The 27359-nt window shown below is 48.3% G+C and overlaps 1 protein-coding gene across 1 annotated transcript; it reads left to right on the top strand.

Moving 5' to 3' along the window:
• Positions 1-327: 327 nt before the first annotated feature.
• On the top strand, positions 328-24118 carry LOC147613933 (uncharacterized). Its single transcript, XM_086781935.1, has 3 exons — positions 328-501; positions 22690-22992; positions 23365-24118. The coding sequence occupies exons 1-3, from the start codon at positions 368-370 to the stop codon at positions 23867-23869; spliced, it is 942 nt and encodes a 313-aa protein (XP_086638061.1). The 5' UTR covers positions 328-367; the 3' UTR covers positions 23870-24118.
• Positions 24119-27359: the final 3241 nt, after the last annotated feature.

Raw genomic sequence — 27359 nt, 5'->3', positions numbered from 1 at the left:
ACATAGTCAATCTATCCATTGAACTATTGCCGTGTTGGCATGAGTAAAGCATTCACTCAATGAGATTCTTTGACAAGGACGTCTCCACCATAGCTAGCGTGAGTGGAATAACACAGTCGCTCTAGTTGAGTGTTGACATGAGTACAGAAAGCATTCACTCAAAGAGATTCTTTCAAATTGGATTTTGGTTTTTGCTTTAAGGATTCAATGTTTGATAATTATTATTTATCACATGGGAAAACTTGCAACAGTAAAATGTAAGTGGAAATAACAACAAAATAACTTGTTACTCACCTAGGCAAGGCGTATTTTGTAAAGGATTTGTTTCTTACAAGGATAGTTTTCCTCCTCTCTTCAAAAGGAGGAAATGTTGCTTTCTAGCTGGCAAGCCAGATATGGGCACGAGATTTGTTGTGAGCAGCTGCTGCAGCAGGAGCGGGACGTAGTGGTCGTGGGAGATGGGCGCGTTGGGCGTGCTTTTGCTCAGATGGCAGCTCCAAGGTAAGTCAATTTCTTCCATAACACCCAAGACAGAATGCTCTTGAACCATAGGACCTTGAGGAGGTGAGAGGATGAGAGGCTTCAGAAAGGAGTAGCACGTCCACGCCCACCGAACAATCGGGCGGCCATTCAAAGCTGCCCTTTAGCTAAACGGTACTCCCTCCCTAAGATTACCGGGAGAGGGGCCAGGCGCCCCATCTGAAGCCACCCTTAGCATTTCCTTATCGAATGATGTCTGTGGATTTGTCAGACCAAAAGGCATCACTTTGAAACTCATTTCAAAAGCACAAACACCCCAGCTTAGCATCAAATTGCAGTGCTGGTTTGGCTTGTTCGGAGCATACGTCATGTAGAATTGAGCATGATCACCAATGCTTTGATAGTAGTTGTATTCAGCTCATTGTCTCGGCACATCAGGGGTGGATCACTATGAATAAGCACTAGCCATGGAACCCCTCTTTGCAAGGCCATAATATGATGATGCCATTGGGTCAAGGGATTGTATAGGTGGAAGAATTAAATGTCAGATTATGCCTGCCCTCATTGAAGGTGCAATGGTGACTTAATCCACCCTTGCAACAAATTCAACTCCATGTTTTTTGTTTAAGACGCCAGGGTACTTTCAGAAAAGCTCCCAGTTGGCTGTAGGCATCCATAGGAGATCACGCTGCCAGAGTCAAAGACCTGCTGATTTTAACATTCCACAGCACTTCAACATCCCTTTGCAAAGAAACTCCCTTCAATCTTCTTTGATGTGAGGAGCTTAGCATTCCGTCAGTGGTTACTCTTGGTGCACAAAAAATCATGACTGTTTTGAACCTGTTTCAAACCATAAAGGGTTTTGTGCAATTTGTACACCTTACCCTCATGTCCGGGAACCTGAAAACCTTGAGGTTGTTCAACATACACCTCCTCATGTAAGTTACCATTAAGAAAGGCAAACTTGACATCAATGTGGTAAACCGGCATGTGCTCACTTAGAACCTTATAAAATGAAAGGTTAGAAATAAACTATTAAACCAACAAGTGCAATACACTTACCACCTATTTACATGCAACAAAACTCGTCAGAAGACAGAGCAAACTTCACGACTCACTGGCAGGCGTCCCCGCTCAGTAAGTGACACGTCAAGCAGGCAAACACAAAAATACAAGTCATGCGAAAACAGTTTCAAACATGCAAAACATGAGTGCATGTGCAAATAGTATCATGGACATATATCCCGTTCATGGAACAAGTACAAAATATTTGTTGGGCACAAAAATGGCACGACATAAAACATAAATCTTGGTCTTCCTATGGAATGACAGTCCCATAGGTAAAACACAGTTCCAGGCACGAGCCTCCCTATGGAGTGACAGTCCCATAGGCAAGACACGGCACAAATACTGGTTCTTCCATGGCATGACAATCCCATGGATAGAACACAGTCCAGGTCATACACGGGTGGCACCAGTCTGGCTCCCGTCCATACGACACCATCCTGCTAACACACGGGTGGCACCAGTCTGGCTCCCGTCCATGTCAAGCAAAAATATTGGCCTCTTCACATGAGACACCGGCCTGGCCTCAAGTGAACGAGACACAAAACTGGAGATGGACCAAATGGTCGGCCAATTGGTGACACTCAACACCATCACATGGAAGGAGCTTGTGCCAATGGTCTTGGACCAGGAAGAGCGATTCACGAACCCTCCATAGGGCGGAGGTTTTGAGGCCTTGAATGGCCAGTGGTCGAAAAGCGGTAACAACAAGGATGACTACGATTCGGACTGTTCTTGCCCTTGCTTTTTATATCAGATGGATGTAAGATCCGTGTTCCTTAATGATGACTTGGAGGAGGAGGTGTATGTTGAGCAGCGACGAGGCTTTGAGGTTCCAGGAGCAAAGGGGTTCCAGGAGCAAAGGGGATGTGTCATGACCTTGTGAAATTGGAACAGCACAAGTGTGGGCATGGTGGTCGGTGAGCAAGATAAATATTTCACGATTCATACTTGGGTTCCCGGACACATGGTAACATGTGTGGACATCCCCAAGTGCGAAGGGGGACCAAGGGATTTAATATTCTAATGTTCTAACCTTGGGTGGCCCCTAGGGATAAGTTTTAATAAACTTAAAAGGGCCTTAGGGCCTTAGAATTTCTTCTGGATAAATTTGGGGAGAGGTTACTCCATTTTTGGAGGTACACGCCTCTCTCTCTCTCTCTCTCTCTCTCTCTCTCTCGCTTTTGGAAAGGGGAGGGCGGCTGGCTGCGTGGAGAGAAAGACGTGCAGGTCGGCTGGTACATGTCGCCTGAAGGGGAGCCGTACAGAACAGCTGGTGCGGGTCGGTGCAGGTTGGCTACAGGTCAGCAGCTACAGGCGGCTATTAGACAGTTGGTGCAGACGGCTGTTGCAGGTCAGCTGGTGCAGGCGGCTGCAGGACAGCGGGTACAGCAACAAGAGAAGGGTGGTTGACAGGACAGCAGGCGCAGCCTGAATCTCTCTATCTCTCTCTCTCTCTTCTTCTCTTTCCCTCATGTGAGCTCTGGAGGGCAAAGGCAGGTGGCTGCAATTCAGGACAGCATACTCTATACTCCCAGGGCTGGTGTTTTTGAGAAGGATTGGACTGAGGGACAGCAGTGTACCTGCTGAATATCTTTCTCTCTCTTTCCACTGGCTTACGACTGTTTCAGAGTTGTTTCTTCTGGCCCTTTGTGAGAGGAGGGGTGTGGCAGTTTGAAGGGTGGAAACAGAGTTAGATGGTGGACTTGTTCCATGGAACAGCGAGATGCGTGTCCAAGGCTTCCCTGTTGCATTGTCTTGGTTGATTAGAGGAGACAGCAGTGTGTTGCTTTTGTGGGACACAAATCTGTATGTGTATCCTCTATGCTAAGAGGTCTTGAGGGTTGCCGGATTGGGCATGCAGGTTTCTTTTCCTTGACTGGCTTTGTTGCACTCAGTTAAGCTTTTCCATTGAAATTGAATATTTCCAGGTTACACACTAATGGTTCGGATGGTGGCATGATTAGAAGTGGAAGTTGAACCACTTGCGCGCTATGGATAATCCTTGATCAAATGATCAATACCACATTTAGTACAAGTAAGTATTGGCATGTCATTGGGCGAAGTAGTCAATTGTTGGGATTGGTGCGTATGAACCACATTCTTGTTTGGGCACTCATCAGTGATTCGATGCGGCCCTCCACAGCCAAAACATTGTAGCGGTCCTCTCCTCATGTTCAAGTTCATGTTCTTACCCTTCCACTGTACCATGGTTTGAAACACATGTACTGGCGTGTTATTCTGTAGGACATAGAATTCATGTGTGACCTCCGTAGCTTCCTCATAGTACTCTTTGCTAAGTTCTACTTCACGTACCATATCAATATCTTCTGATGGCTCTTCAATCAATACTTGGTTGATTTTAGCCTATGGTGGTTGTGGTGGTAGAACTGGTGGTGGTAGAGGTGAAGTGTCCTGTACCCGGAACATCTCCCTAGGCAAATAGGAAGAGTTGGGTTGTCCTGCAGCTGCAGTGATCTGTCCAAGTGGTGCTAGTAAAGCCAATGGAGCTTTAGATGCTGGCAACTATGCAACTGTTTGGAACCTTGGATATCTGCACATTGTAGTATCATGATTCCCTAATTTACACAGTGTGCACAATAGAGTAGTGGCCTTGCTCTTAATTGTGGCCATTCGGTGGTAGTGTTATTCAATCTGCACATGGAGCACCACACCAATTCCCTGCGGGGATAAAGATGGTTATGCCCATGCCCAGATGTTTCTCTTCCCTCCTTTACCTTCAATTTCTCTAGTATTGCGTTACTGAGCTCGTCCACAGTCATGTTTCCGACTTGCTTGCTCTGAGTTCCAATCTTTTGTGACTCGAAACACACGAAGTCGTCGTTGCTGAAGATATTCTGACATCTTTCGGTTGTGACAATTCTAGCATATTATCTTCATATTCAATTGCCAGTTTGCAACATGCATCTAGAGTGGCTGGTCGGGCTAGTACCAGATAATCATGTATCTTATAGTCTCTAACTTCTCTCTGGAAGCAAGGCAATAACTGATCATCAGTTAACCTCTCCCGTAGTTTGCACCTTGAATTTAAGTGCTTAAGTCGAGACACACAGTCTCTCATCGACTCCATTTCCTTTTGTTTGATATTGTGGAGCTATGCCACAGGGCTCCATTTGTCACCACTTCTGCAAAGCTGGGCACAAACACATTCTTGAATCGTTTAAAGTTAACCTTATCCTCGGGTTTGAGGGTTCGGAACCATTGATGCGCTTTTCCTTCTAGGGTCAGTGAGAAAGCATGTATCATTGTCACATCACTAATAGGCTCGAAGGTTTCGCATTTGGATTCAAAAATCTCTACATGTTGAATAGGATACCCGTCACCAGAGAAATTTTGGACGAGCTTGGCAATGATGTGTGGCTTCATCTGGGAGGGTCGGGATTCTAGAGCAGTGTCTAGTTCCCTGACCATTCCTCGGCCCATTTCTGCGGCCATATTCAACAGATCCGTCCTTGTGGCTACATTAAGATCAATGGTTGGATCCACCCTTGGTCTTTGAGGAATTGCTTCCCCCCTACCTAGACCTCGTCCTCTTCTTGTGTTGGCTCTTCTAGGTATCTCCGGTCCATGGGATGGTCCTTCCACTGCACCTTGGAGTGGCTCATCATTAGTTGCCCTTGTATGCTTTTGTAGAATTAAAAGTTCCATGTCCTGTAGGAACGTAGGATGATTGATCATCTGCTCGATGTCCTTTTTGGTTTACATATGGTCCTCCACTTCACTCGCCGCTCTAGCTAGATTATCCTCTTCTTCTAGGGTTACAAACCCTTCCTCAGCTCTCGGCTCTTTATTTATGGGTTCTAAGATTGGAATTTTTCCCTCACTTCTTCCCTGCAAAAGTTACACGTCCATTTCCATGACCCCACATTACCGGAAGGTTTCTCACCAATTGTGGTATATGTTGGTCATGACCACTCTCAGCTAGCACAGGTTACTCACAGGCACTTGTTCCCTGTGGGCTGGACACAGGTTTTTTCCCCGTGTAAACACACTTATGTGTGTTGGGCACTTTGTTCTAGGCTATATTTTGTACTCATAGTACTTTTGTACTATCATTATCTTAAGAGTACTTTCCAGCAACTAGCTCTCTCTCCCCCTTCGCTTCTGTGCCGCCCTGCCCTGCTTCGCTTTTGCCGCCTTGCCCCCCTTCGCCTTTGCGCCGGCCTGCCCTGCTTCGCTTTTGCCGCCCTGCCCCCCTTCGCCTCTGCGCCGGCCTGCCCTGCTTCGCTTTTGCCGCCCTCCCTGCCTCTCTCTTTTCGCTGTTCGCTCGCCTCCCCGCCAGCAACCCCCCCTCCCTCCCGCCCTCTCTCTCTTCGCTTTTCGCCCGCTCAACTATCTCTACATTGCTATATGCTATTTTGCTCCTAGTACATGAGTGTATGCATCACCTAGCGGGCAATCTCCCTTTTCTATTTTGGATGATGACATTTGGGAGTTCTCCTGGGATGGTGACATCATTCTCCTGGGGGACTTCAATGCCAGGACCGCCCATAACCAGACAGTATTTTATGATACCTCAGAGGAGATGTAGAGGGAGCTTGATGTTAGGGATATGGGCCTATCTAGACTCTCACAGGATGAGGAACATACAGTGTATGGGCGGTATTTGATAGACATGGGGACTGCACATGGATTGGCCATCCTGAATGGCCTACAGAGATTCCCGACATCGGGCGGTTTCACTAGCTTTCCACATAGGCATGGTGCTAGTACAGTGGACTATGTTATGGCTCAGCCCAGTCTCATTCCCTCTTTTCAGGATTTTATGGTAGGCACTAGGCCGTCTGGAATAGCAGTGGATCATGCTATCTTGTCCTTCACTCTCACATTTCAGTTCAGCACCGCTCCATTGGGACGACAGGTCTCCACACACACTCGTTATACCTTTACAAGGGAGACTGACACCATGTACACGGATGAGATATACAAACGCTTATGTGCCGAGGAGCCGGGACGGCCATTAGATGAGGTCACTCAGATATTGATAGAGACGCTTCATGGTGCAGCATCAGAGGCATATCCCTATAGTCAGCCTACACGGAGACGATCTGGGAACATGCCCCAGAGCAGTTGGTATGATGAGGAGTGCAGAGAGATGAGGATGAGATTACAGAGAGAGGTGCTCATGGGTGTTACCACTCACAGACAGTCACGGATTACCTTCCGGCACCTAGTGCGACGGAAGAAGAGGGCTTATCTTGCTCAGTTAGAGAGGGATTTATATCAGTTATTTATGAGTCAGGACTCAGGCGAGGCATGGAGACTATTCCATGAGCATTCACCATCACCAGCCATTACCTCCACAGAGATTTGGGGTGAGTATGCAGCATCCCTGTACACAGCAGCAGGACAGCCGCCCCTGCTAGACCCATCGGAGCCATGCCCAGAGACATGTGCTTTCTTTACTGCTGAGATGGTAAGGAAAGCTATTGACAGGATGAGGACTGGGAGAGCATATGATCATGATGGTTTGGTAGCAGAACACTTTATTCATGCTAGAGATATGCTTGCAGAGCTTATTGCTATGATGTTTAACCGAGCCATGTGTGAGGGTTTTCCTGAGACTTGGAATATGTCCACGATTGTGTCTATCTTCAAGTCAGGGGATCCCATGCTTCCTAGGAATTATCGTACCATCATGATTGGTCACACATTGGCTAGATTATATGCATCTATTCTTGAGCAGGAGTTGAGTAGATGGGCAGAGAGAGAGGGCATACGTGCATCAGGGCAGGCAGGGTTCAGGAGAGGTTTCTCCACTCTTGACCATATCTTGACACTCAGAGCTATTATTGAGGAGGGCAGATTATATGGCAGGAGGATTTATTTTTGCTTTGTGGAATTCCGCAAAGCTTTTGACACAGTACCGAGAGCCAGCCTGATGCGCAGACTACAGGAGATGGGAGTGCCCATAGAGCTGATTTGGGGAATCATGGCTTTATACAGGACAGTTGTGGGGCAGGTACGTACTACTCAGGGTATATCTGAGATTTGCCCCTTTCTCCTACCTTATTTGGGATGTACGTGGATGAGGTTTCAGACTATGTAGAGCGGGAGGGTGACAGAGGAGCACAGCTAGCAGGGACATGGATTCTGCTGTTATTGTATGCTGATGATATTGTGTTGATCTCAGATTCTCTAGAGGGGATGTAGCGTCATTTGGATGCATTGCACACGTTTGCACAGGACAGTGGATTGTCTGTTAACCTTGGTAAAACCAAGGTGATGGTGTTTAACACCACAGCACAGTGGGTTAGGAGGTCAGTACCCACCTTTACATATGGTCAGGAGACAGTGGAGTATACAGATGCATATACTCACCTTGGTCTGGTTTTTAGTGGCCCACTATTTTCCTTGAGGAGAGCAGCGGAGACCAGATTGACCAGAGCTTATGCAGCATTGGAGAGACTAGAGAGGATGTGTTCGCAGGTTTAGTTTCAGGAACCTCGAACAAAGCTCTGGCTCTTTGACACTTTGGTCACTTCAGCCATGCTGTATGGAGTGGAGATATGGGGACCCTCTGTGGATCACCACAGCCGAGCTGGTAGCACTGATGGATGGAGACGTATGGAGAGGCCCTTGGTTTCTATGATTTCCCGGATGATTAGGGCCAAGGCCTCCGTACCACATGATATTATCCGTGCAGAGATGGCTACTCCCCCATTGGTAGTAGAGGCACTCACTCGATCAGTCTCCTTTATACATAGCACTTGGGCTCTCCCTAGAGACAGATATGCTCGCTTAGCCCTGGAGTCTTCACGACAGTTGGCATCACAGGGAGACGGATCATGTTGGTATGCACAGATGACAGCTTGGTTCCAGCTGCATGGCTTTAGTATGGACAGGCTACCTCCATTTCAGTACTCCCTGGATGCACCCTCCCTCTCTCTCACACGGGCAGAGATTACCATACTTATTAGGCAGGACTTGCCAGCTGGACACTAGGAGGACATGGATACAGCTGACACACGAGCTTGGTACGAAGATGGCTTTCTATAGAGATCATCTTCTCCAGCTCACGCAGGATGGGTTTGTGATTAGACCCAGCTACATAGATACTCGTCTTTCTCATGGGGTACGGTGTGCTATTGGTCAGATGCGCACATCCTCACACCAGCTAGAGATTGAGACTGGCAGATTCAGTGGAGTACCAGTTGAGGCGGAGGGTTCCGGACCACTTTCTAGAGTCATGAGATACCAGGATCAGAGATGCCTCGGATTATACTTGCTGAAGCTTCGTAGACATAGAGAGGGTCTCTTGAGAGGGAGGGGATCAGAGAGGGAGAGACCTACAGAGGCAGATTACAGACTTCTTTCGACCAGAGATTGAGCAATCAGGCCAGCAGGCATTGCAGCTAGCCCCAGAGTATAGCCGCACCAGAGGTACACTAATTGATCGGGCTATAGAGCTGGGGCGGTCCAGGCGCCCCAAGATGAGAGGCCCATCTCGACACCGGCGGAGACAACAGAGGATCAGGACCATACTAGCACGGCATGGGAGACGTCCAGTCAGAGTACTCACCATGGAGGACATTGAGGATATCCGCCATCGACCGATGAGAGACATCTTTAGATACTGATGTGTATGATGCTTACCTTTGTTGCTGGAGTTTTCCTCCTAGATGTTATCCATTAGGAGCTCCTAGTACCGTACTTTTCCTCATAGTTGTTTCAGTTTCAGTTAGTTGTTTAGTTGTTTTTAGCTTTTCTTACACAGACATTGTATCAGATCCACCAATTGTTGTAACCTTTTTGGTCTCATACGTCATTTTGGCCTTCTGAAGACGTTAATATATCATTTCATTTCATTTCATTTCTCACGTGTGTGGTTCAAGCTTTGTGTGTGTGTGTGGTGGTGTTCAGGCAAGCTCTCTTCAACCCCAACATTGGTATCAGAGCCATTTAGGCTTAGGGTTTCACCCACCTGCTCTGTCAGGTTTAGGGTTAGGGTTTCTTCATTCTGTTGTCTGAATTAGGGTTTCGTACCCTTTCCGCCCTGCGCCGCCCTGCCACCGCCCTTTGCATCCCTACGCCGTTGTGCCGCCGGCCTCTGCATCTCTGCGCCGCCCCCTGCTCCGCCCTGTTTGCCTTGAGTCGCCTGTACCTGCACCAGATCTACTGCAAGATAGTGCCGCCGCTCAGCCTCTGAACCAGATCTGCGTCGTCCGTACCTGACTTCGCCGCCTGTACCTGCTGCAGTTTACATTCGTACAGATACAGATCTGTCTTCCGCAACAACTGCAATCGACTCTTCGAAATTAGTGCCACCAGCAACCTGTAAAGTTTTTGCTACTATTTCTAATTTCTGTTAAACATTGCAGAAATTGCTAAAAAATTTAGCAAATTGTCAGCATTAATTTTGGGGCTTTTCATCATTGAGCTTGAAATTGCGACATTGACATACATTGGCATTGATTTCCTCAGATCTGGTGCATAATTGCACTAAAAATTTAGGGATTTTGCAGAAATTAACACTATTTGCAAGGTTATCACAGATATTTGTAGGCATTTTTGCTATTACAGGTACATTGCTTTGGCATTGGGGCATTTCCCCCTATTTTTTGGGTGTTACAGCATTGGAACAGGTGATAAGGACACAATTGGGGCATTTCTCCCAATTTTTCGTGTGTCTTAGCATTGGATTGCAGATTTTTGCTTTGATTCAGTCATACTACCTGTTTGTACGCATTTGTGACAGCCATGTATGGAAATACTAGTGATAAGTTGGATGGCACCAACTATCCTATGTGGGCATATATGATGAAACATGTACTAGTTGCAAAGAATTTGTGGATCTATGTATTAGGGGCTGATGTCAGGCCTATTGTACCTGCACGAGCAGCAAGTACTTCAGGAACCATTGATGTAGGTGATGATGTATATTCAGGTGGTGCTACATCTTCTGCACCTTTGCCACCCACTCCAGAACAGCTCAGATGGGATGCCAAGGATGCTCAAGCACATGCTTTGATTTCCCTTTCATGCAAAAGGCAGGTTATACCGCACATTCGTTCATGCACTTCTGCTAAGGGTGCATGGGATGTACTTGCTTCTTTGTATCAGGTTCGCAATGAGGCTCGTGTTGCCTATTTTCGCAAGAAGATTGAGTCTGAGCATATGGATGAGGGTGATTCAATGGACAAGTTCCTTACCCGCATCAAGGATTTGCGAGAGCAGCTCATCAACATTGATGAGGTCATTCTAGGTGGTTCACTTGTATCTATAGTGCTTCAGGGTTTGCCAGAATCCTATTAGGGTTTGGCTACTACTCTTCGTCTACTCATGAAGGGTAATCCAAACCTGTATACCTTTGATGAGTTGGTGACTCTCTTATTGCAAGAGAAACAGTCTCGTTCTAACAGGACTACTACGCTTTCTGCTGATCAGGCATTTGGTGCTTTTGATTGAAACAAAGGTAAATCTGGGGCTGCATCTAGTGGTAAGCCTAAGAGCAAACCACATGCCCATTGAAATTCTACCTTGTCTAAAGAGGGTGAAACCAAGAAAAAGAAGAGATGCAACTATTGCAGAAAACCTGGCCATCTCATTGAGAAATGTAGGAAGCGCATTGAGAGTGAAAAGAAAAAGAAGCAGCAAGGTTTGGCTGCTACTGTGGACACTAAAGAAGAGGCTAACTTTGCTCATGAGGGATATGCATTAGTGGTTACATGCAGTTTGCCTGCTTCTTGTATGTCTATCTCAGGTTGGAGATTGGTACTTTGATAGTGGTGCTTCTAAGCACATCACTTCTTGCAGAGATCTATTTGCCAATTTGCAGGATTCACCTCCAGGTGGCATAGTTATGTGTGCCAATGATGCCTCTTACTCCATTAAAGGCATTGGTAATGTGGAGCTAACAACATGTAATGGGGATAGTTTTACTTGTTGTGACACTTTATATGTACCAGGCATTAAGAAGAATCTCATTTCTGTCTCAGCCCTTGCATTATCTAGGTTTAAGGTTCAGTTTTCTGACCATTATTGCTCAGTGTATGACAAGAAAGATTCAGCTTCTCTTATGCTTTCTGGGACATTATGCAGCGGCTTGTATAAGCTTGACATGTATGACAGGAGTACTTATTCTCATGATGCTATGCTTGTATCCACCTCCCGTGTGCACTGAGTTATGGCATGCTCGGTTTGGTCACTTGAATTTCCCATCTCTTGCACGCTTGCAGAAGCAAGGTATGGTGCATGAGCTTTCTCCTATGTAGGTTCCCTTCAAGCATGTATGTGAGGGATGCATCCTTGGAAAGATGCACAGGAATTCCTTTCCTAAAGATGGTGCTATGAGGGCTGTCCGTCCATTACAACTCATTCATAGTGATCTTTGTGGCCTCATGAGGGCTCCATCTTTTGGAGGACACTTGTACTTCATCACGTTCATTGATGATTACACTTGGTTTTGTTGGGTGTATGGTTTAATAATGAAGTTAGGTGCCTTTGCAGCTTTCAGAGACTTCAGTCCCATAGTTGAAAATGCTTGTGGACACAAGCTTGTCACATTGCGTATAGATCAAGGGGGGGAATATTTGTCAAATGAGTTCACAGCTTACATGCAGTTACATGGTATTTCCTATCACTGTACTACCTCCTATACTTCTCAGTAAAATGGAGTTGCAGAGAGATGTAATCGTACACTTACGGAGATGGCACGTTGCATGCTCAAGAGCAAGGATCTGCCCAGTAAGTTTTGGCTTGAGGCGGTTATGTGTGCCAATTATGTGCTTAACCATTGTCCCATTAAAGCCTTGAAATCTATGAGTGCCTATGAGACATGGAATGGCAGGATTCCAGTGGTGACTCATATGAGAGTCTTTGGGTGTTTGGTATATATGCATGTGCCCACACAACAAAGACATAAGCTTGATGCAAAGGCAATCAAATGCATTTTCATTGGTTATAGTATTGAGAGTAAGGAATACAGACTCTATGTGCCTAATACAGGCAAGATATTTGTGTCAAGTCTCATGTTGATGCATTGGAGGATGATAATTGGGTGGCAGCCATGCGTTCAGAGTTGGATTCCATTGACAAAAATGGTACTTGGGAGTTATGTGACTTGCCTCCTAGCAAGCGTGCTATTGGCACAAAATGGGTTTTCAAGCTAAAGCGTAAGCCTAATGGTTTAGTTGATCACCATAAGGCTCGCTTGGTCGCCAAAAGGTATGCCCAACGTGAGGGCATTGACTATGAGGAGACCTTTGCTCGCACTTCACGTATGACTACCATACGTACTGTTATTGCATTGGCTGCACACAAACAATGGCATGTACATTAGTTGGATGTCAAAACTGCCTTTTTGAATGGCGATTTGCAGGAGAAAGTTTGTGTCTCAGCGTCTTGGCTTTGTTCAAGAAGGTGTAGAAAGTAAAGTATGCCGTTTACATAAAGCACTGTATGGTCTTAAACAGGCTCCTCGTGCTTGGTACCACAAAACTCATGCATACTTGACTGCCAAAGGGTTTCAGAATAGTTCAGCTGAGAGTACACTTCATGTACGTCACATTGGGAACAATGTTCTCATCCTTATTCTTTGTGTGGATGACATGCTCGTCATTGGCCTTGAAGAGGGTGATATTTCAGCTTTTAAAGCTGATTTGCAGTATGCATTTGATGTCACAGACATGGGGCATTTACATTACTATTTGGGCATACAGTTTATACCTTTTCTGTTGGGCCAAGGTTTCTTGTAATTCTACCAGTTTTTTTTTTCCATCTGCACTCTTTCAAGTTTAATATGGAGTTTCCTTATCTGCTCCTTTAGCTTTTGGGTGTCTTCGTCTTCTTTCTGCGGAAGCGTTTCTTCGAATGGTTCTTCTTTATGATGTCTTCGGAGCTTGATGCCATTGTGGATGGGCGAGTGTTTTTTCCCGATCTCAGCTTTACCATCCAACTGATGCCCTCACCCTAGGTTGCCTAGTTGAATCACGTCCCAAGCTCTGTTACCAATGTAGTATGCGCCGAGCTAGGACCGTGTGAAACAACGAAGCCTTTCTTTAAACCTGAGTTTAGTGAGTCTTTAGCAGTCCTTTAAAATAGCATACATGAATCTGAAATAGATTAGCAAAGATGACACCAGATGGGGACCGAATGACCCACTGAAGCCACCCCCCCCTCTTGCAAGCAGGAGTATTTGTTTTATTTCTTCTTTTGGAGAATTGTATACAAGCTGAACTGTGTCCACAAGACTGAGTGGACAAACTGATTGACTGACCACCAAATGCAAGGACAAAGCGACCAAATGCTGGGCAAAACTGTGCATAAGCTTTAGGCGACTTTGAAGCTATCTTCGAGAGAAATACACAGACCTAAGACTGAGGGAAGGTGTGCTGAATACTCTTGAAGAGACTGAGCTTCTTTGCCTTGGGTTGAGAGCAGAAGTAGGGCTGTAAGTATGCATAGGCAAGAGCCTAGGCAGTGCTTGATTTCTGATGATAGTCTCGGGTTTTTATCTAATGATTTATGGACTGAACTGGTCCTGCCCTTTTATATGGCCACATGAAGCCAGTCGGCTGCCTCTTATGCTGGTCGGTTGGCAGAAAATGCTCATGACTGACATTAAATGTCAGTCGGCTATAGCAATTGAATCATGACTAGCAAATAATGCTTAGTCGGCTGAGATCTGAGGTCGGGTTTCTGCATCTTCTCCCAGCCTTAAGTGTCAACTTAGTCCTCTTAACCCACTGTGGAGAATTCAGCAAGTGTTCATCATTCAGATGCATATAGATGTTAGCCATAGCTAAAGATGCATTATAGGCATTTAGTTGCATAGCATGTAGATGGGGCCAGCCCTAAGGCCATCCCGAAGGCATCCAGCCGACTGCCACCTAAGCTGGCCAATAGAAGTTTGGCACTTGGCCGACTGCTGTCCAGGCCCACCATGACTCGGCTGACTGCTCAATGGCCTCCAACAGGCTGCTGCCTGTCCCTATATGCAAGGCTAGGGGTTTTCTACCCCTTGCAAGGCTAGCCCATACTTTGGGAGATGACGTACGTAGCTCGTGCCTGACATGTCCCGGACTGGGCTCACAAAGGGGTCACGGCATATGAGAATTATATCCTAAAAGGTACTACTTTTGTACATGATTCTTGCACTGTTCATGAGCCAGTTTGTCACCATGACCACAGTGCATGGGTGCACGTGACAATAGAGGGCAGTCCTCTTAACCCACTTGGAGAACCCCATGCATGTAGCAGTCATCCATAGCTTAAGACTTGCATTAGAAGCATCATTACCATGTAAGCAGACATGGGCATGAGTACAAGGAGTACTTGTAGCTCTGCATTGTGCCACGGGCAGCCATGCCTCGTGGGCACTGTTAGGCAGCCCATACAATAGCCTCTCCATGGCTTTAAGGCACAGTTGGCAGCACCTAGTGGGTATAAAGGACAGGCCGAGCAGATTGAGGGATCAGCGCTGGTCGACCAGCATCAGCACTGGCTGACAGCATCATTTGGGGGCAGCAGAAGTATGCACAGCATTAAATGCTTATTCTAGCATTTTATGTCCAATAAGAGCTGGCCGACAGCTATTCTTTTTTTTTTTTTCGAGAAAAGATCCTTTCATTCGTTATATAAAAACGCCCGTAGGGCTACAAAAGATCCTCTCCTGCACATAAGAAAACAGAGCAGAGATCCAAGCAAGGCAGCTAGGGAGACTCTCCCTAGCCGGCGGACGAGAAATCCGGTGAAGGAACCAGGCGAGGCTGGCCCCTAATGAATCTGATGGCTTGGCTGTCTTGCTCCGTCTCATAGCCCATAGCAGGCCCTGACGAAGTCGACCAAGCAGCGGCACCCCACGTATACATACCCTCTGGAGAGAGGGGGGCCAGAATGCGCAGCATCCGCAGCCAAATCTGCTGTGCCTGAGGACAGTCCCATAGGCAATGTCTCTGTGTCTCCATAGGGTGGCCGCATCGGACGCCGGCCGCCGGAAGACCGCTGTAGACAAGCCAGGTGCCAACTGCGGAGCCCCTGTGGGGGACCAGCCACTGGAAAGTCGAGATCCTGCATGCCTGTCGACTAGCCCAGAGCCTGGTCCAAAAATCCTCCAAGAACTCCTGTGAGAGTCCCTGTAGCCGCCAATGCTCCGATGCAGCTGGAGAGACCATCCTCCTCGCCGTCAAAATACGTCGCCCCAACCGAACAGTATACTGGAAAAAGGTGATCTCTGTGGCCTCGGGGGATGCATAAGGATCATGCCACTCGTACTCGCCAGGGTCCCACTGGAGCCGGGCCAAGGGGCGCGCTGCATATGCCCATATGCGCCAATCAGAGTCCACCTCTGCAGGGTCTGGGTCAATATGCCACTTCCGAGAAGCGGCGGCCACTACCCGTATCCTCTGAAAAATGCACTCTGCAACCAAAGGCGACTCCACCTCCACTCTCTGAAGTCTGCCCTCATCCTGGATCTCATAGTAGAGGCATCTACCATCCTCAGTGCAAGCTCTGACATCAATCAGGATCTCCAACTGTGTAAAGGCTCCCATCCACCGTGGGGCCACTGGCTCGAGAGGCGTGAACCACTCCTCTGTGAGTGCCTCTTGAATGTCATCCCTCATAATCAGCCCCCCTTTGAAGTGACTCAGCCTCTCCACCTGGATCTCCTCTGGGAGACTGCAGAAGGCCTGCCAGTCTCCAAAACTACGTGCTGGGCCCGCCAATGGTCCCCAGGCTAGACGAGGCCGAGAACCCAGCATATGACCCTGCTCTGTGCGAACCGCTGGGCTCCAGATGAGCGGCTGTCTGGCCCGCTCCTCATCACAAGAAGGAGGTCTCTGAGAGAGTCTCGGTCTCAGCAACTCCCAAGCTCGCAGGATGCTCAAGGCAAATCTGTCCTCCCATCCTCTACTGAGGCCTGTCTTCCTCATCTCTATGAAGATCCATCGTATCTCTGGTGCCCAAGTGCCCCCTGCTGGGGGAGCCCGAGCCTGCAGCCGCTGCAAAAGAAGCTCTTTCCAAGGCTCAGCGCCGCCTGGAAGCAGCCCTCGAACAATAAGCTTCCCTAATAAGGCTTTACTCTGATCAACTAGATCTATAATGCCCAAGCCCCCCTGGGCTAGCGGAAGTGTAATAACTGCCCAAGCGACCTTAGCCCGGGTTGGCTGACCATCCCGCCCAGACCAAAGAAAGTTCCTGATCTGCCTCTGTACCTGGCTGATGCAAGAGCTCGAGAAGATCCAGCAAGATGTGATGTACCACATGGTCACTAAAAGCACCTGATTTGCCACCACCACCCTCCCAGCCAAGGATAGCCGAGCTGTACTCCAATACAAAAGCTTCTTCCGAATGCTCAGAAGAAGCGGGGCAATCTGCTGCTCAGGTGACAAATCTAGTCCAATCTGGCATCCCAAATACCGCACTGCTGTGCCAGGAGGAATCCATCTAAAACCCGGGTCTGGGCTCCATGCCGGAGTGGGAGCGCTACTGATCCAAAAGGCCACTGTCTTGCGTCAATTGATCAATGCTCCCGAAGCTGCACTAAAAACCTGAAGCGACTGATCTGTCCTCTGAAGATTGGCCTCCTGGCCATGCAAAAATAAACCCGTGTCATCAGCAAACTCAACATCGAGTAGGTCCTCCCCCCGGACTGGGAGCTGGAGTCCTCTCAAACCAACCTCCTCTGCCGTCAGATACATGCTCATAGCCTCAGCAAAGAAGAGAAAAAGAAACGGGGCGAGAGGACACCCCTGACGGACTGATCTGGTCAACTCAAAACTCAGCCCCCGTCCTCCTGCCATCAGCACCTGGCTACGAGCTGTGGAATATAGAGCCGCCACTCCTCGAATCCAAACTGGCTCAAAGCCCAGGCGAAGCATAGTGCCCTCTAAGAAACTCCAATCGACTCGATCGTGTGCCTTCTCAAAATCGAGAAGCATCACGACCAGGTTCTCACCGAGAAATCTAGCTCGGGCCGTCACCTCCCAGAAGGTGAAAATGTTGTCTAGGATACCACGCTCCTTGACGAATCCTGTCTGGGTAGCATGAATCAACTCCCCCAGGAAGGGCTGGATCCTCAAACTCAAGGCCTTTGCTAAGACCTTGTAGACAGTATTGAGGATCGTAATAGGTCTCCAATGCCGAATATCATCTGATACTCCCTCCCCCTTGGGGATAAGAAAGATCAAGCCCTCTGAAAAGCTCTGTGGCATCGCCCCAGTGTCCAAAACATACTGAAAGCCCTTGCGGAGGCCTGGCCCCAAAAGGTCCCAATAGCGCATAAAAAAGGCAGGCGTCAGTCCGTCCTCCCCAGGGCAACTATGGCGCGGAAGGACCCTCAAGGCCTCAGCAAGCTCAACCTCTGAAAGAGGCTCACCCAGAACTGTACGCATACGATCTGTGACCCTCCTCTGCACATGGGCCCACACATTCTGTCTGCAAGCATCCGAGCCTCAGTGGCTGGCTCCGCTGAAAGCAGGTCTCTATAGAACTCAGTGGCAATGGCTCTGATCTCCCCGGGCTCAGTGGCTACCGATCCGTCCTGCCTCCTGAGCTGGCGGACTCCTGCTCGAGCATGGCGAGGTCCAGTGATCTCAAAAAACTCCCCAGTCACTCTATCACCAAGCTGCGTCCACTGAGAGGCCTGGGGACGATAGTAGAACTCATGTCTCTGCTCCTCTGCCTCTCTAACCTCCTGGCGTGCCTGGCTCAGCTCTGGGATGCCACCCACTCACATGTAGGCTGCTGCTCCTGAAGGCGCTAAAGCGAAGCAAGGCTACATCTCAACCGACGCTCCCGCTCACGTGTCTCTCCCAGCCGTGTCAAGGCTGCAGCGTGCAAAAAAGAGCTGAGCTCGATGAGTCCCTGGGCACACTGGCCTGCTACATCCTGGTCAGAGCTCTGGCTATCATGCCATATCCTCTCAATGTCCTCAGCGAGACTAGGATCTGTAAGTACCCTCTCTGGGATCCTCAACTGCAAGCCGGTCTCCCGTGTCCTCTCCTCAAGTGTCAAAATAACTGGCGCATGGTCTGAAAAAGAGGTGCCAGCGAGAATGCCAACGGAGCCCCCTCGCTCCCCTAACCTGTCGCCCACATAAAAGCGATCAATCCGTGATAGATTAGTCCCTCCTTGCCGACGATCCGACCGAGAGAAACTAAGACTGTCCTGAGAGCGGGAGAAAGCCTCATGCTGCCATGCGTCAGTGATCCTCAATGTCATGCAAAATCGCTCCCAAGCTGCAAGCTCCGTGCCGTGCACTGTAACATGACTACCTCCCACCCTATCGGCCGGGTCCTCAAGCATGTTGAAGTCTCCCCCGACACACCAATGTGCGGCCTCTGGCAATGCATCCGTAACCTGGGTCCAGAACTCTGCTCTTGCACTAGCATGGTTGGGCGCATAGACATTGAGCACGCCAAAGAGCTCATCATGCATCCTCAGAATGACATACTGTGCTCTACCAGGCACAATGATCCCGCGATCCGCAATGGCCTGCCGCCGTACATCCGCAATGACCATACATACTCCTCCCTGCCCACCCAAGGGGCCAAACCCTGCAGACCAAAAGGTTTCCCATCTACCAGGCATCACCGAACCTTATCTCCGGATCCTGCTCTCACCCAAATGGTGCTCCTGCATCATCAAAATATCAATATTGCCCCCAACGAGGCATCTCTGAAGCTCCTGCCTCAAGCAACCACGATAACGTATATAGTGTGCGCCGCCAAGGCCCTGTACATTCCATGAGATGATCCTCATGGATGGCCTGCTGAGGTGGAGGCTGTCTTAGCCGTACGGCGGGCCTTCGCAAGCGGCTTGGATGGAGAATAGTCCCCATCCGAGCGGCTGCGAATCTGCCCACCCGGTGTGCTGCAAGAATCTCGGACCAGGCGCCAGTGGCTGTGTCCCATGGCGACTGCCTCCCGCTTAGACAAAGCAACCTCGTGTATGCATACATATCCAGGGTCGCGTGCTAAGTCTGCCACTATGCGAACCACCAAATGTCGAATCCCGGAGGCATCCACACTCCCGGGATCAAAGAAAAAATGAGCCAACTCCCATAGTCGGCCTATCACGTCTGTCACCTCCAGATCGCTCACATGGTGAGAAAACTCAACTGCCTGAGTCTTCAAAGTGCTAAGAGCGAGATCCATACCACTCCCGGTCGCTAGGGCCACAGAGAGGGAATGAGAAGGCCACCGCTGAATCAAGTGCCTCCTCCCCTCGAGCCGGAGGTATCACTACATGAACTCTGATGGGTGTTGGCTCATGGGGGTCCTCCGCTCCAAAAGCCGTGTGAAGGAATAATCAAAAGCCTCCGAGCGCTGTCTAGTGTCGAGACGACTCAGCCGACTGCGGATAGAGGATATCCGTGAAGCCCAAATCGGTATGGTAAGTCTCCTCTGCGGTGCTCGAGCAAGGTCGGTGCTCAGTGTCCGCCGGACTGCAGGTGAGCGCCAGGGAACTGCCAGGGCCTCCCGGGGAGCTGAGGCGAGCAGGGGGGGAGGAGGGGGTGGAGAAGGAGCCGCTGCCAAAACCGGAGCGGGGACGGGAGGAGGCGAAGGTGGAAGCGAGGCGGGAGGGGGGGATGGGGGAGGGGGGGTGGGGGCGAAGGAGGGGGTGCTAGCATCTCCTGGTCCTCAGTTGGCGCTGGGGTCTCCTCCTGTAGGGGAGCAAAGCTGTTCCTCACGGGAACCCAGTGATGCTGAAACTATGGCTGTTGCTGCATCGGTCTCTGGGTGTGCTGCTGGGGCTGTCTCTCTCGATGGCGCCCCTGTCCAGGCTGCCACTCCGAGGTCTCTGTGGGCTGAGTAGGTGTCCCGGAGGCTGCCTGCCGAGCCGCATCTGTGGGCGGGCCATCGGGGGCCTGCTGCTGCGGTGAAGGTCGGGGTCTCCTACGAGGGCAGGCCTTGGCCAGGTGGCCGACCTACCTGCAGATAAAGCACTGGTTCGGGAGCCCCGAAAACTCCACTCTTTGATCAATCCATCCCCCCCTATCCTAGGTAGCTGAATGACCTTCGGAAGGGAGGAGATGTCCGGAACCAAAACTCTGACCGAAGGTAGCCCAGCTGCTCTGGCCACCACTGAAGCTGCTGTGGGGCCAGTCTCAAGCACCGAACCTACCAATGCTCCTAGCCTAGAAAGGAGCGAAAGGTACTCACGGCGGAGTCCAGGGAAGCAAATTGTAACATGGAAAAGGCGCTCTCCCTGCTCGGCCGCTGCTGGGTCAAAGCCATGCTGCCAAGGTCTGAAGAATGCCCGAGCGCCCCTGCTGATGTCAAGGGGACTCATGGCCAGGACCTTGGCCACGCTCTGGGCTGTCTCGAACTCGATCTGGTAGTGTCCACGGCCCAGTAGCTGAACGTCCAGGATCTTGCCCACATCTGCAAGAAGGCGGGCCTAGAGAAGATCCCGGATCTCCCCTCTGCTAGGGCGAGTGCCGACTATACGGCAGATGGTGGAATGTGCCTGGAGGCATTCCACCTCTGCGGCGAGGCTCGCTTCCTCTTCTGGCGAAAGAGAGAGCCTGATGGGGGTATCCTCAAGGGCGGGCGAGGGGGCTGCGGGTGAGTCCCTTTGAGGTGGGGCGGGAGGAGCCTCCATTAGAGTGTGAAGCTATGTTGAAGGCGGAGCGAATGCGGAGAGTCCTGCAAGAACCGAGCTGCACACAAAGGGCGGAGGGGGAAGGCGGAAGGCAAAAAAAAACCCCAGGGGACGGAAAAAACAGAAAGAAGGGGAGGGGGGGGTAAGGCGGCGAAAACAAAAAAAGACCCCGGGGGGGGGGGGGGGGGGGGGGGGGGGGGGGGGGGGGGCGGGGAGGGGGCGGCGGAAGCAGCGTGAAAAGGGGGGGGGGGTGGGGGGGAAGAGAGGGCGACGGCTGGCGGAGGGGGGGCGAGGCGCTGAAGAAAGGAGGGGGGGCGCGAAGGAGAGGAGGAGGGGGGGGGGGGGGGGGGGCGGGCGCTACAGTGCTGGGGCGCGCAAGCAAACCAGGCGGGGGAGGGGGAACATACGCGAGGGCAGGCGGAGGGGGGGGGGAGCAGACGTGTGGGCGGGAAGGGGGGGAGGGCGTGCAGGCAGCAGCGCGAGCAGGAGGGGGGAGCGTGAGCTTCAGCGAGCATTTTGCATCTACTATATCGGCCGACAGCTATTCTGCTGGTCCACCAGCACTATACCCCATATAAATACCCTCACCTAGTTTCAGCCATAAATCATCAGTCATAAATGAGGTCATCAAGCAAAATTCATTCCTTCCTCTCCAGGAAATTCATTGAAGTCCCCTTCAGCATTCAGCCAGTATATGTGCAGTCCTACAGCTATGCTGGACTTGCATAAGTGGCTTAGAAGAGTCTTCTATAGTGCCCTTGGATTGCTGGATTCTTAGCCGATGTACGATCTTCCTTGTCCTTGCATTGGGAAGTCATAGATCTTGTTCTAAAGCATTGTACAACAGTTCTCGAAAGAAGTAATATAAGCAAATAATCCTGCTTGCAGGGGAGGCCCTTAAGTGGGTATTTGGGACCCAATACTGTGTCGTCTACTTTCTCTTCCCTTTCTCTGTACTCAATGAATGGATGCTAAAGATCTCACCAAAGTAAAGGTTTAAAGAAAGCTTGTTGTGCGTTACCACGACCAACCTTAGTGCATGTAACATCTAGTGAGTCAAAGTCCATGTGGAAGTATCCTCTACCCAAGAGTCTAGCGCCCATGAAATGGGCTGAGATGCCTGTGGGGAAGGCTGTCAGTATCCAATCCCTGATTAGGATGAGAGGCAAGTACATGATCAATCAGGGTGTTGGCTGTTTCAGCTTGTGTCTAGACCGAGGTATTGAACTCGTCTTGTGATAAGGTAATAGCTCTCCCGGCCATTTGAGAAAGGTTCAAAACCAAAACCTGACAGAATGTTTCATTGGGGTTCTCTTCAATAGTTTCTAGTGATTAAGATCATGCTTTCCCTTTGTATGCATGTGGACATTCATATTGGACTGGCTCAGGTTAGAGAGGACTGACAATGCATCGCACATGGGATATTATAGCTTGTTCTGAATTCTAGATTGAATCAGTTGACTCTTACAGCATTCTTTTTTATGATTTCTTATTTATTGTGTTGTCGGCAACCTTGTGTGTGATGGCTTGTGGTTTTTTATCTTGTTTTCCCACGCTCTTTAATCTGTGATGCAGGGCAAGGCTGATAAGTAGGGGACAGGTTGTGGCTTCTGAGAAAGATGGAGATGATGCATTTCCCATTATTGTGGCTACTCATTGTAGTCATCTTGAAGCAGTGCTAGACAAGACATGCAAAAAAAGATGGAAGGATCTTGTGTTTGTTCAGAATGGTATGCTACAGCCGTGGCTTAGTCGACATGGTTTACAAAACAATACTCAGGTGTTGCTTTTCATGTCAGCTACCCCGGAAAATCCTCTTGAACCAAAAGGATGTATGCATGTCAAGCATGGAGGTCGAGATTCGCTTGTATGGGGAAGGTTCTCTCTCTCTCTCTCTCTCTCTCTCTCTCTCTCTCTCTCGTCCTGTCCAGTAGTGGTTTATGCATTGGGCTTTTAAATGAGAGTTTTTGTGGTGCCGTCACATGGATCATTTGTGGTCCGCTGGTTAGAAGTCTCATCATCATCATCATCTCTCTCTCTCTCTCTCTCTCTTTCTCTCTCTCTCTCTTCATCATCATCTCTCGCGGTGTGCATAAATCTAGAAGATAGAAAGCGGAGATGTGAATAATCATATTGCATTTGAGTTTTTGTGTTTGATGCTAGATCTTTAAACTAAGCTCAGAAAAGAGCTCTACTCTCATACCAAGAACATGCCACCTGATACAAACTTTGCATACAATTGCCATGCAGATGGGCACCTATCATCACTCACATCATGCAGAACGGAGGATTGCAGTGTTCTACAGTCTCCCGTGAAAAGTTCTTAGAAGTGATGATTGAAAAGCTGTTGTGGAGCTCCATTTTCTGGCTTCTGAGTGATGCCCTTGGTGGGCTATCAGTTGGAATGATAGCACAGAAACACGTGCAATGTGTGCAAGACCTGACACGTGAGTTGCTGCCACTCGCAGCAGTGACCTCTTTAAATCTTACCCAAGGTGCTGCTCCGGCATTTCTGTCTCACCAGCTAGTTGATGCTGGTTTACATGGTGAGTTCAATATGTTTACTGAATCTGAAATGGTGGAAAGACTTTGTGCGTACTCTAGTGGGATCCCTGATGCAGTCCCAAGTAAGAGCATGGCTCTCTCTGAGTTTGAGTGGAGAAATGGCTGGTTTTTGGCCCAGAAAGTAACACCATGCCATCTGCAGTGGCTAAAGGATGCAGGTGTGAATCCGCAACTGACTAGTGCCCAATAAAAGCGGAGATTACACTGCATTCCTCATGAGGGCAGTCCAACTCCTGCCCATCTGACAGTGGGTGAGGATATGTCTGTAAAGTTTTTTAGGGCTTTTTGCAATGTGAAAGTTGCCAACAAGCTGCAATCATTATTGAAAAATGTACCAACATGCATGCCATGTATCCATAGCAAGTGTTCATAAAAGAAGCAATGGTAAAAGAATGAAGGTCAAAGAAGGTAATACAGACTTTCAACCATTTGCTTGAAATTGCATAGGGTTAAAAGTGTCTATCTATCAACCTATGAAAAATGGCCCAATAACAATAGGCCGTAAGCCTATTCATATCACACGAGGCCACTCCAAAGAACAAGAAAAAGAGTTGAAAACATGCTCTTGCTAATCAATCCCAATATTATTAATTTGCATTAAATTATCAATGTTCAAATCCAGGAATGGTTGAGATGACTGGGTAACACAGGGTAAAATGATTGAGAATGTCCTGCCAAAACTTAGTACACTCCTTTTGCAAAGTCATAGTAGCCACCAAAACCACCTCACACTCCTCATTTGGATCTTAGGTCACACACCATCCAAACCTACCATACCGTGTCCACCTACTACTACCGTCAAGCATAGGCCGACACCATCACTTCTCATCAACAGGCCACCATATCCACACAGGCATTACCTCTCTGGAAGGTACTGGAAGCACATGCATGTAGTGACCTCTGTTGTGCCACAGAGGAGGCCACCAACACGATTCCATCCTCGCCAGTCAGGACCCCCTCCTACAACCACTACCTCCACTCCGACCATCACACATCTACAGAGAGTAGCCTCGTCTGAGTATTGCATCTACTACACCATCTCTACCCACTGCTACCTCTCCTTCTGCACCTGCTTCCTCACAGGATGCCATCAACACCTCTCCACCACCTCCATCAAATTCCATCGCTCCTCCGCCACCACAGGATGCTAAGGTATGCTCTACCTCAGCTAGCGACATCGTTAGGGATGATTCATGTTCTCTAGAACAACCCGACATTCTTTGCAAAGTCCATTCTTCTCACATTAGTCCTTGCCCATTCATTGAGTCCTGTTTTTGCAAAGGCCCTTCTTCTCAACTGGACTGCACACATACGAAAACTAAGGACTTAATATCTCAACAAGGAACATCCTACTAGGCACCTTGGTTGACGGAGTCTCATCCACCTCATCCCCACTATGTAGGAAACCTAGAAAGTGGCCATTGGATCTTCCTCATCCATTCATCAAAGTGGCAAGACACCGTTAGGGATGATTCGTGTTCCCTAGAACCCAACATTCTTTGAAAATTTCGAAGAACCCTCATTCACGCCCAAGTCCAAACCCGCTTCCAAAATCACTTTAGGGTCGCATAATGTCATGCCATCTTCCAAGTACCCGAAGAGTGGCTCCTTATCTCAACAAGGTCAGCTTCATGGCCGATTAAACCCAATCATCATGGGGCTCGGATCTTTCCCTCACCCTGCACTTCATCAGGGGAGGTTGAGATGTCGGATGGGTCGAGTCGCCAAATCCCTCTCACTGAGGATCTTGTTAAAGAGCCCTACACCTCCCAACCACCTCATCAAAATTCCACAGGGAAAAGGAGCTATTATCAAGGTTCTGTACCTAGTCACCAAAGGCGGTCTCAATTCCAATCGGGATAAATTTGAAGACATCATAGTCCACGAATTGTGGCCCGTGTGCTCACTTTCCTCACTCACTAGAAGGCTTGGGATCAACATAATTGGGCGTCAATCACCATGTTAGCTAAGCTGCTTTTAGGACGATATAGCTAGCAAATTAGGGTAGAAGCCTTTACCAGTGAACTCTAAGGCTCGTGCAATACCCCAAAAAGCAAGATATAATGCATCGGCATGCTTACAAAGATCCTTTATCATGTCATTTTTGGCAAAAGAGCTTCCATCCCCTATACCTCGCAACCCTGTCTCAACTTATGAAGCATCATCTCTTTAACAACCCCAAGCCTCAAATCCCCTCAGTTTCCTCACCTAGGCCAATCATTGAGGAACCTTCAACTACCCACATGTCTCCCCGGCACAAGTAACTGCAACAATCGCCTCCTCCACCCACCACATTCCCCAATCCACTTAGGAGGAAGATCCTCTCGGATCCACGAGACGACTGATATGTTCGAGCCACACCATATGGTGACGAGTCACCCCATGGAGAAAAAAAAGAGAGAGAGGAGTGACCAAACAAGAGTGCTGCTTTGAAGCTTGGCTTGAAATGAGTAACAAGTAAGTTAGTTGCTTTTTCCATTCTTGCCTAGGTTCGGATGGGAAGTAATAAGAGTCATGCTTATTATTCCTATGGAATCTAACCTACACTAGCTCAAATTTGTTAAAAAATTTGATTTGTGTGAAATGATTTATAATATCAACATTGGAAATATGAACCTCAAAAGATCTCAATTCCAACAAACTCAATGGCCATTGAAAGAGACAGCTTCTATTTAATCAAATGTGACACAAAATTTCATTTCACACATGGCACAATCCTCTCTTAATTATGCAAGACTTCTAGAAGGATTCTTCTTAGTAATGCGTTTCTTTAAGGTACACCCATGCTTACTTGTTCAAGTTAAGAGCTTACCTTAGCCTTGCCAAAGCATGTGTCATTGGGCCTTGCCTTCCAGTCGCAAATGCAATTTCGTGATATGGGTGTGCTAGCTCATCCATCTCTCATCCTCATTCCATTATCACATCAGAATGATTATTGCCGATGGGGTGGAGCTCTTTTCGCCTAGATGGAGGTAAATAGAGATGGTCCTTCGCGATGTTTCTCTGTCACAAAAGGTGGGGAAAGAAGAGGAAGCTAATGCAAGCAAAAAACCTATAAACAAGCCTACCTAATCAAGCATGCAGGATTTAATTAAACACAACAAAGCAAGAGTAGAGAAGAAGGGGAGATCACAAGTATTCTATTACAAGGGAATGATTATGTATTGGTTATTCACAAAATGGACTTATATAATTATTCTATTACAAGGGAATGATTATGTATTTCTTATTATCAAAATGGACTTATATACAATTGACTAATTTTCACACTAGACCTGCCAAACTTTAAAATGGGTAGAAGGAGAGATCACAAGTACTTTATTACAAGGGAATAATTTAATAGAACACAAGAAAGCAAGAGTAGAGAAGAAGGGGAGATCACAAGTACTTTATTACAAGGGAATAATTTAATAGAACACAAGAAAGCAAGAGTAGAGAAGAAGGGGAGATCACAACTATTCTATTGTAAGGAAATGATTGTGTATTGCTTATTAACAAGATGGACTTATATACAACTAGACTTATATAATTATTCTATTACAAGGGAATAATTGTGTATTGCTTATTAATCAAAATGGACTTATATACAATTAACTAATTTTCGTTCTAGGCTGGCCAAACTTAAGAATGGCCTGGCCTCTATTATTAGTCTTAAGAACAAGGTAAGGCCACGTTGTACG

The sequence above is a fragment of the Cibotium barometz genome, chromosome 43, assembly GCF_041138505.1.
Source record: "Cibotium barometz isolate CiBa-2024 chromosome 43, ASM4113850v1, whole genome shotgun sequence".
NCBI lineage: Eukaryota > Viridiplantae > Streptophyta > Polypodiopsida > Cyatheales > Cibotiaceae > Cibotium > Cibotium barometz.
The sequence above is the reverse complement of the archived record's forward strand: the minus strand, read 5'-3'. Positions and strand labels throughout refer to the sequence as shown.

Excerpts from the sequence above, each read along its gene's own strand:
- LOC147613933 (XM_086781935.1), top strand. The coding sequence starts at position 368 with ATGTTGCTTTCTAGCTGGCAAGCCAGATATGGGCACGAGATTTGTTGT. Across the intron at positions 502-22,689 it reads GCTCAGATGGCAGCTCCAAG|GGCAAGGCTGATAAGTAGGG; the intron begins GTAAGTCAATTT and ends TCTGTGATGCAG. Across the intron at positions 22,993-23,364 it reads GATTCGCTTGTATGGGGAAG|ATGGGCACCTATCATCACTC; the intron begins GTTCTCTCTCTC and ends ATTGCCATGCAG.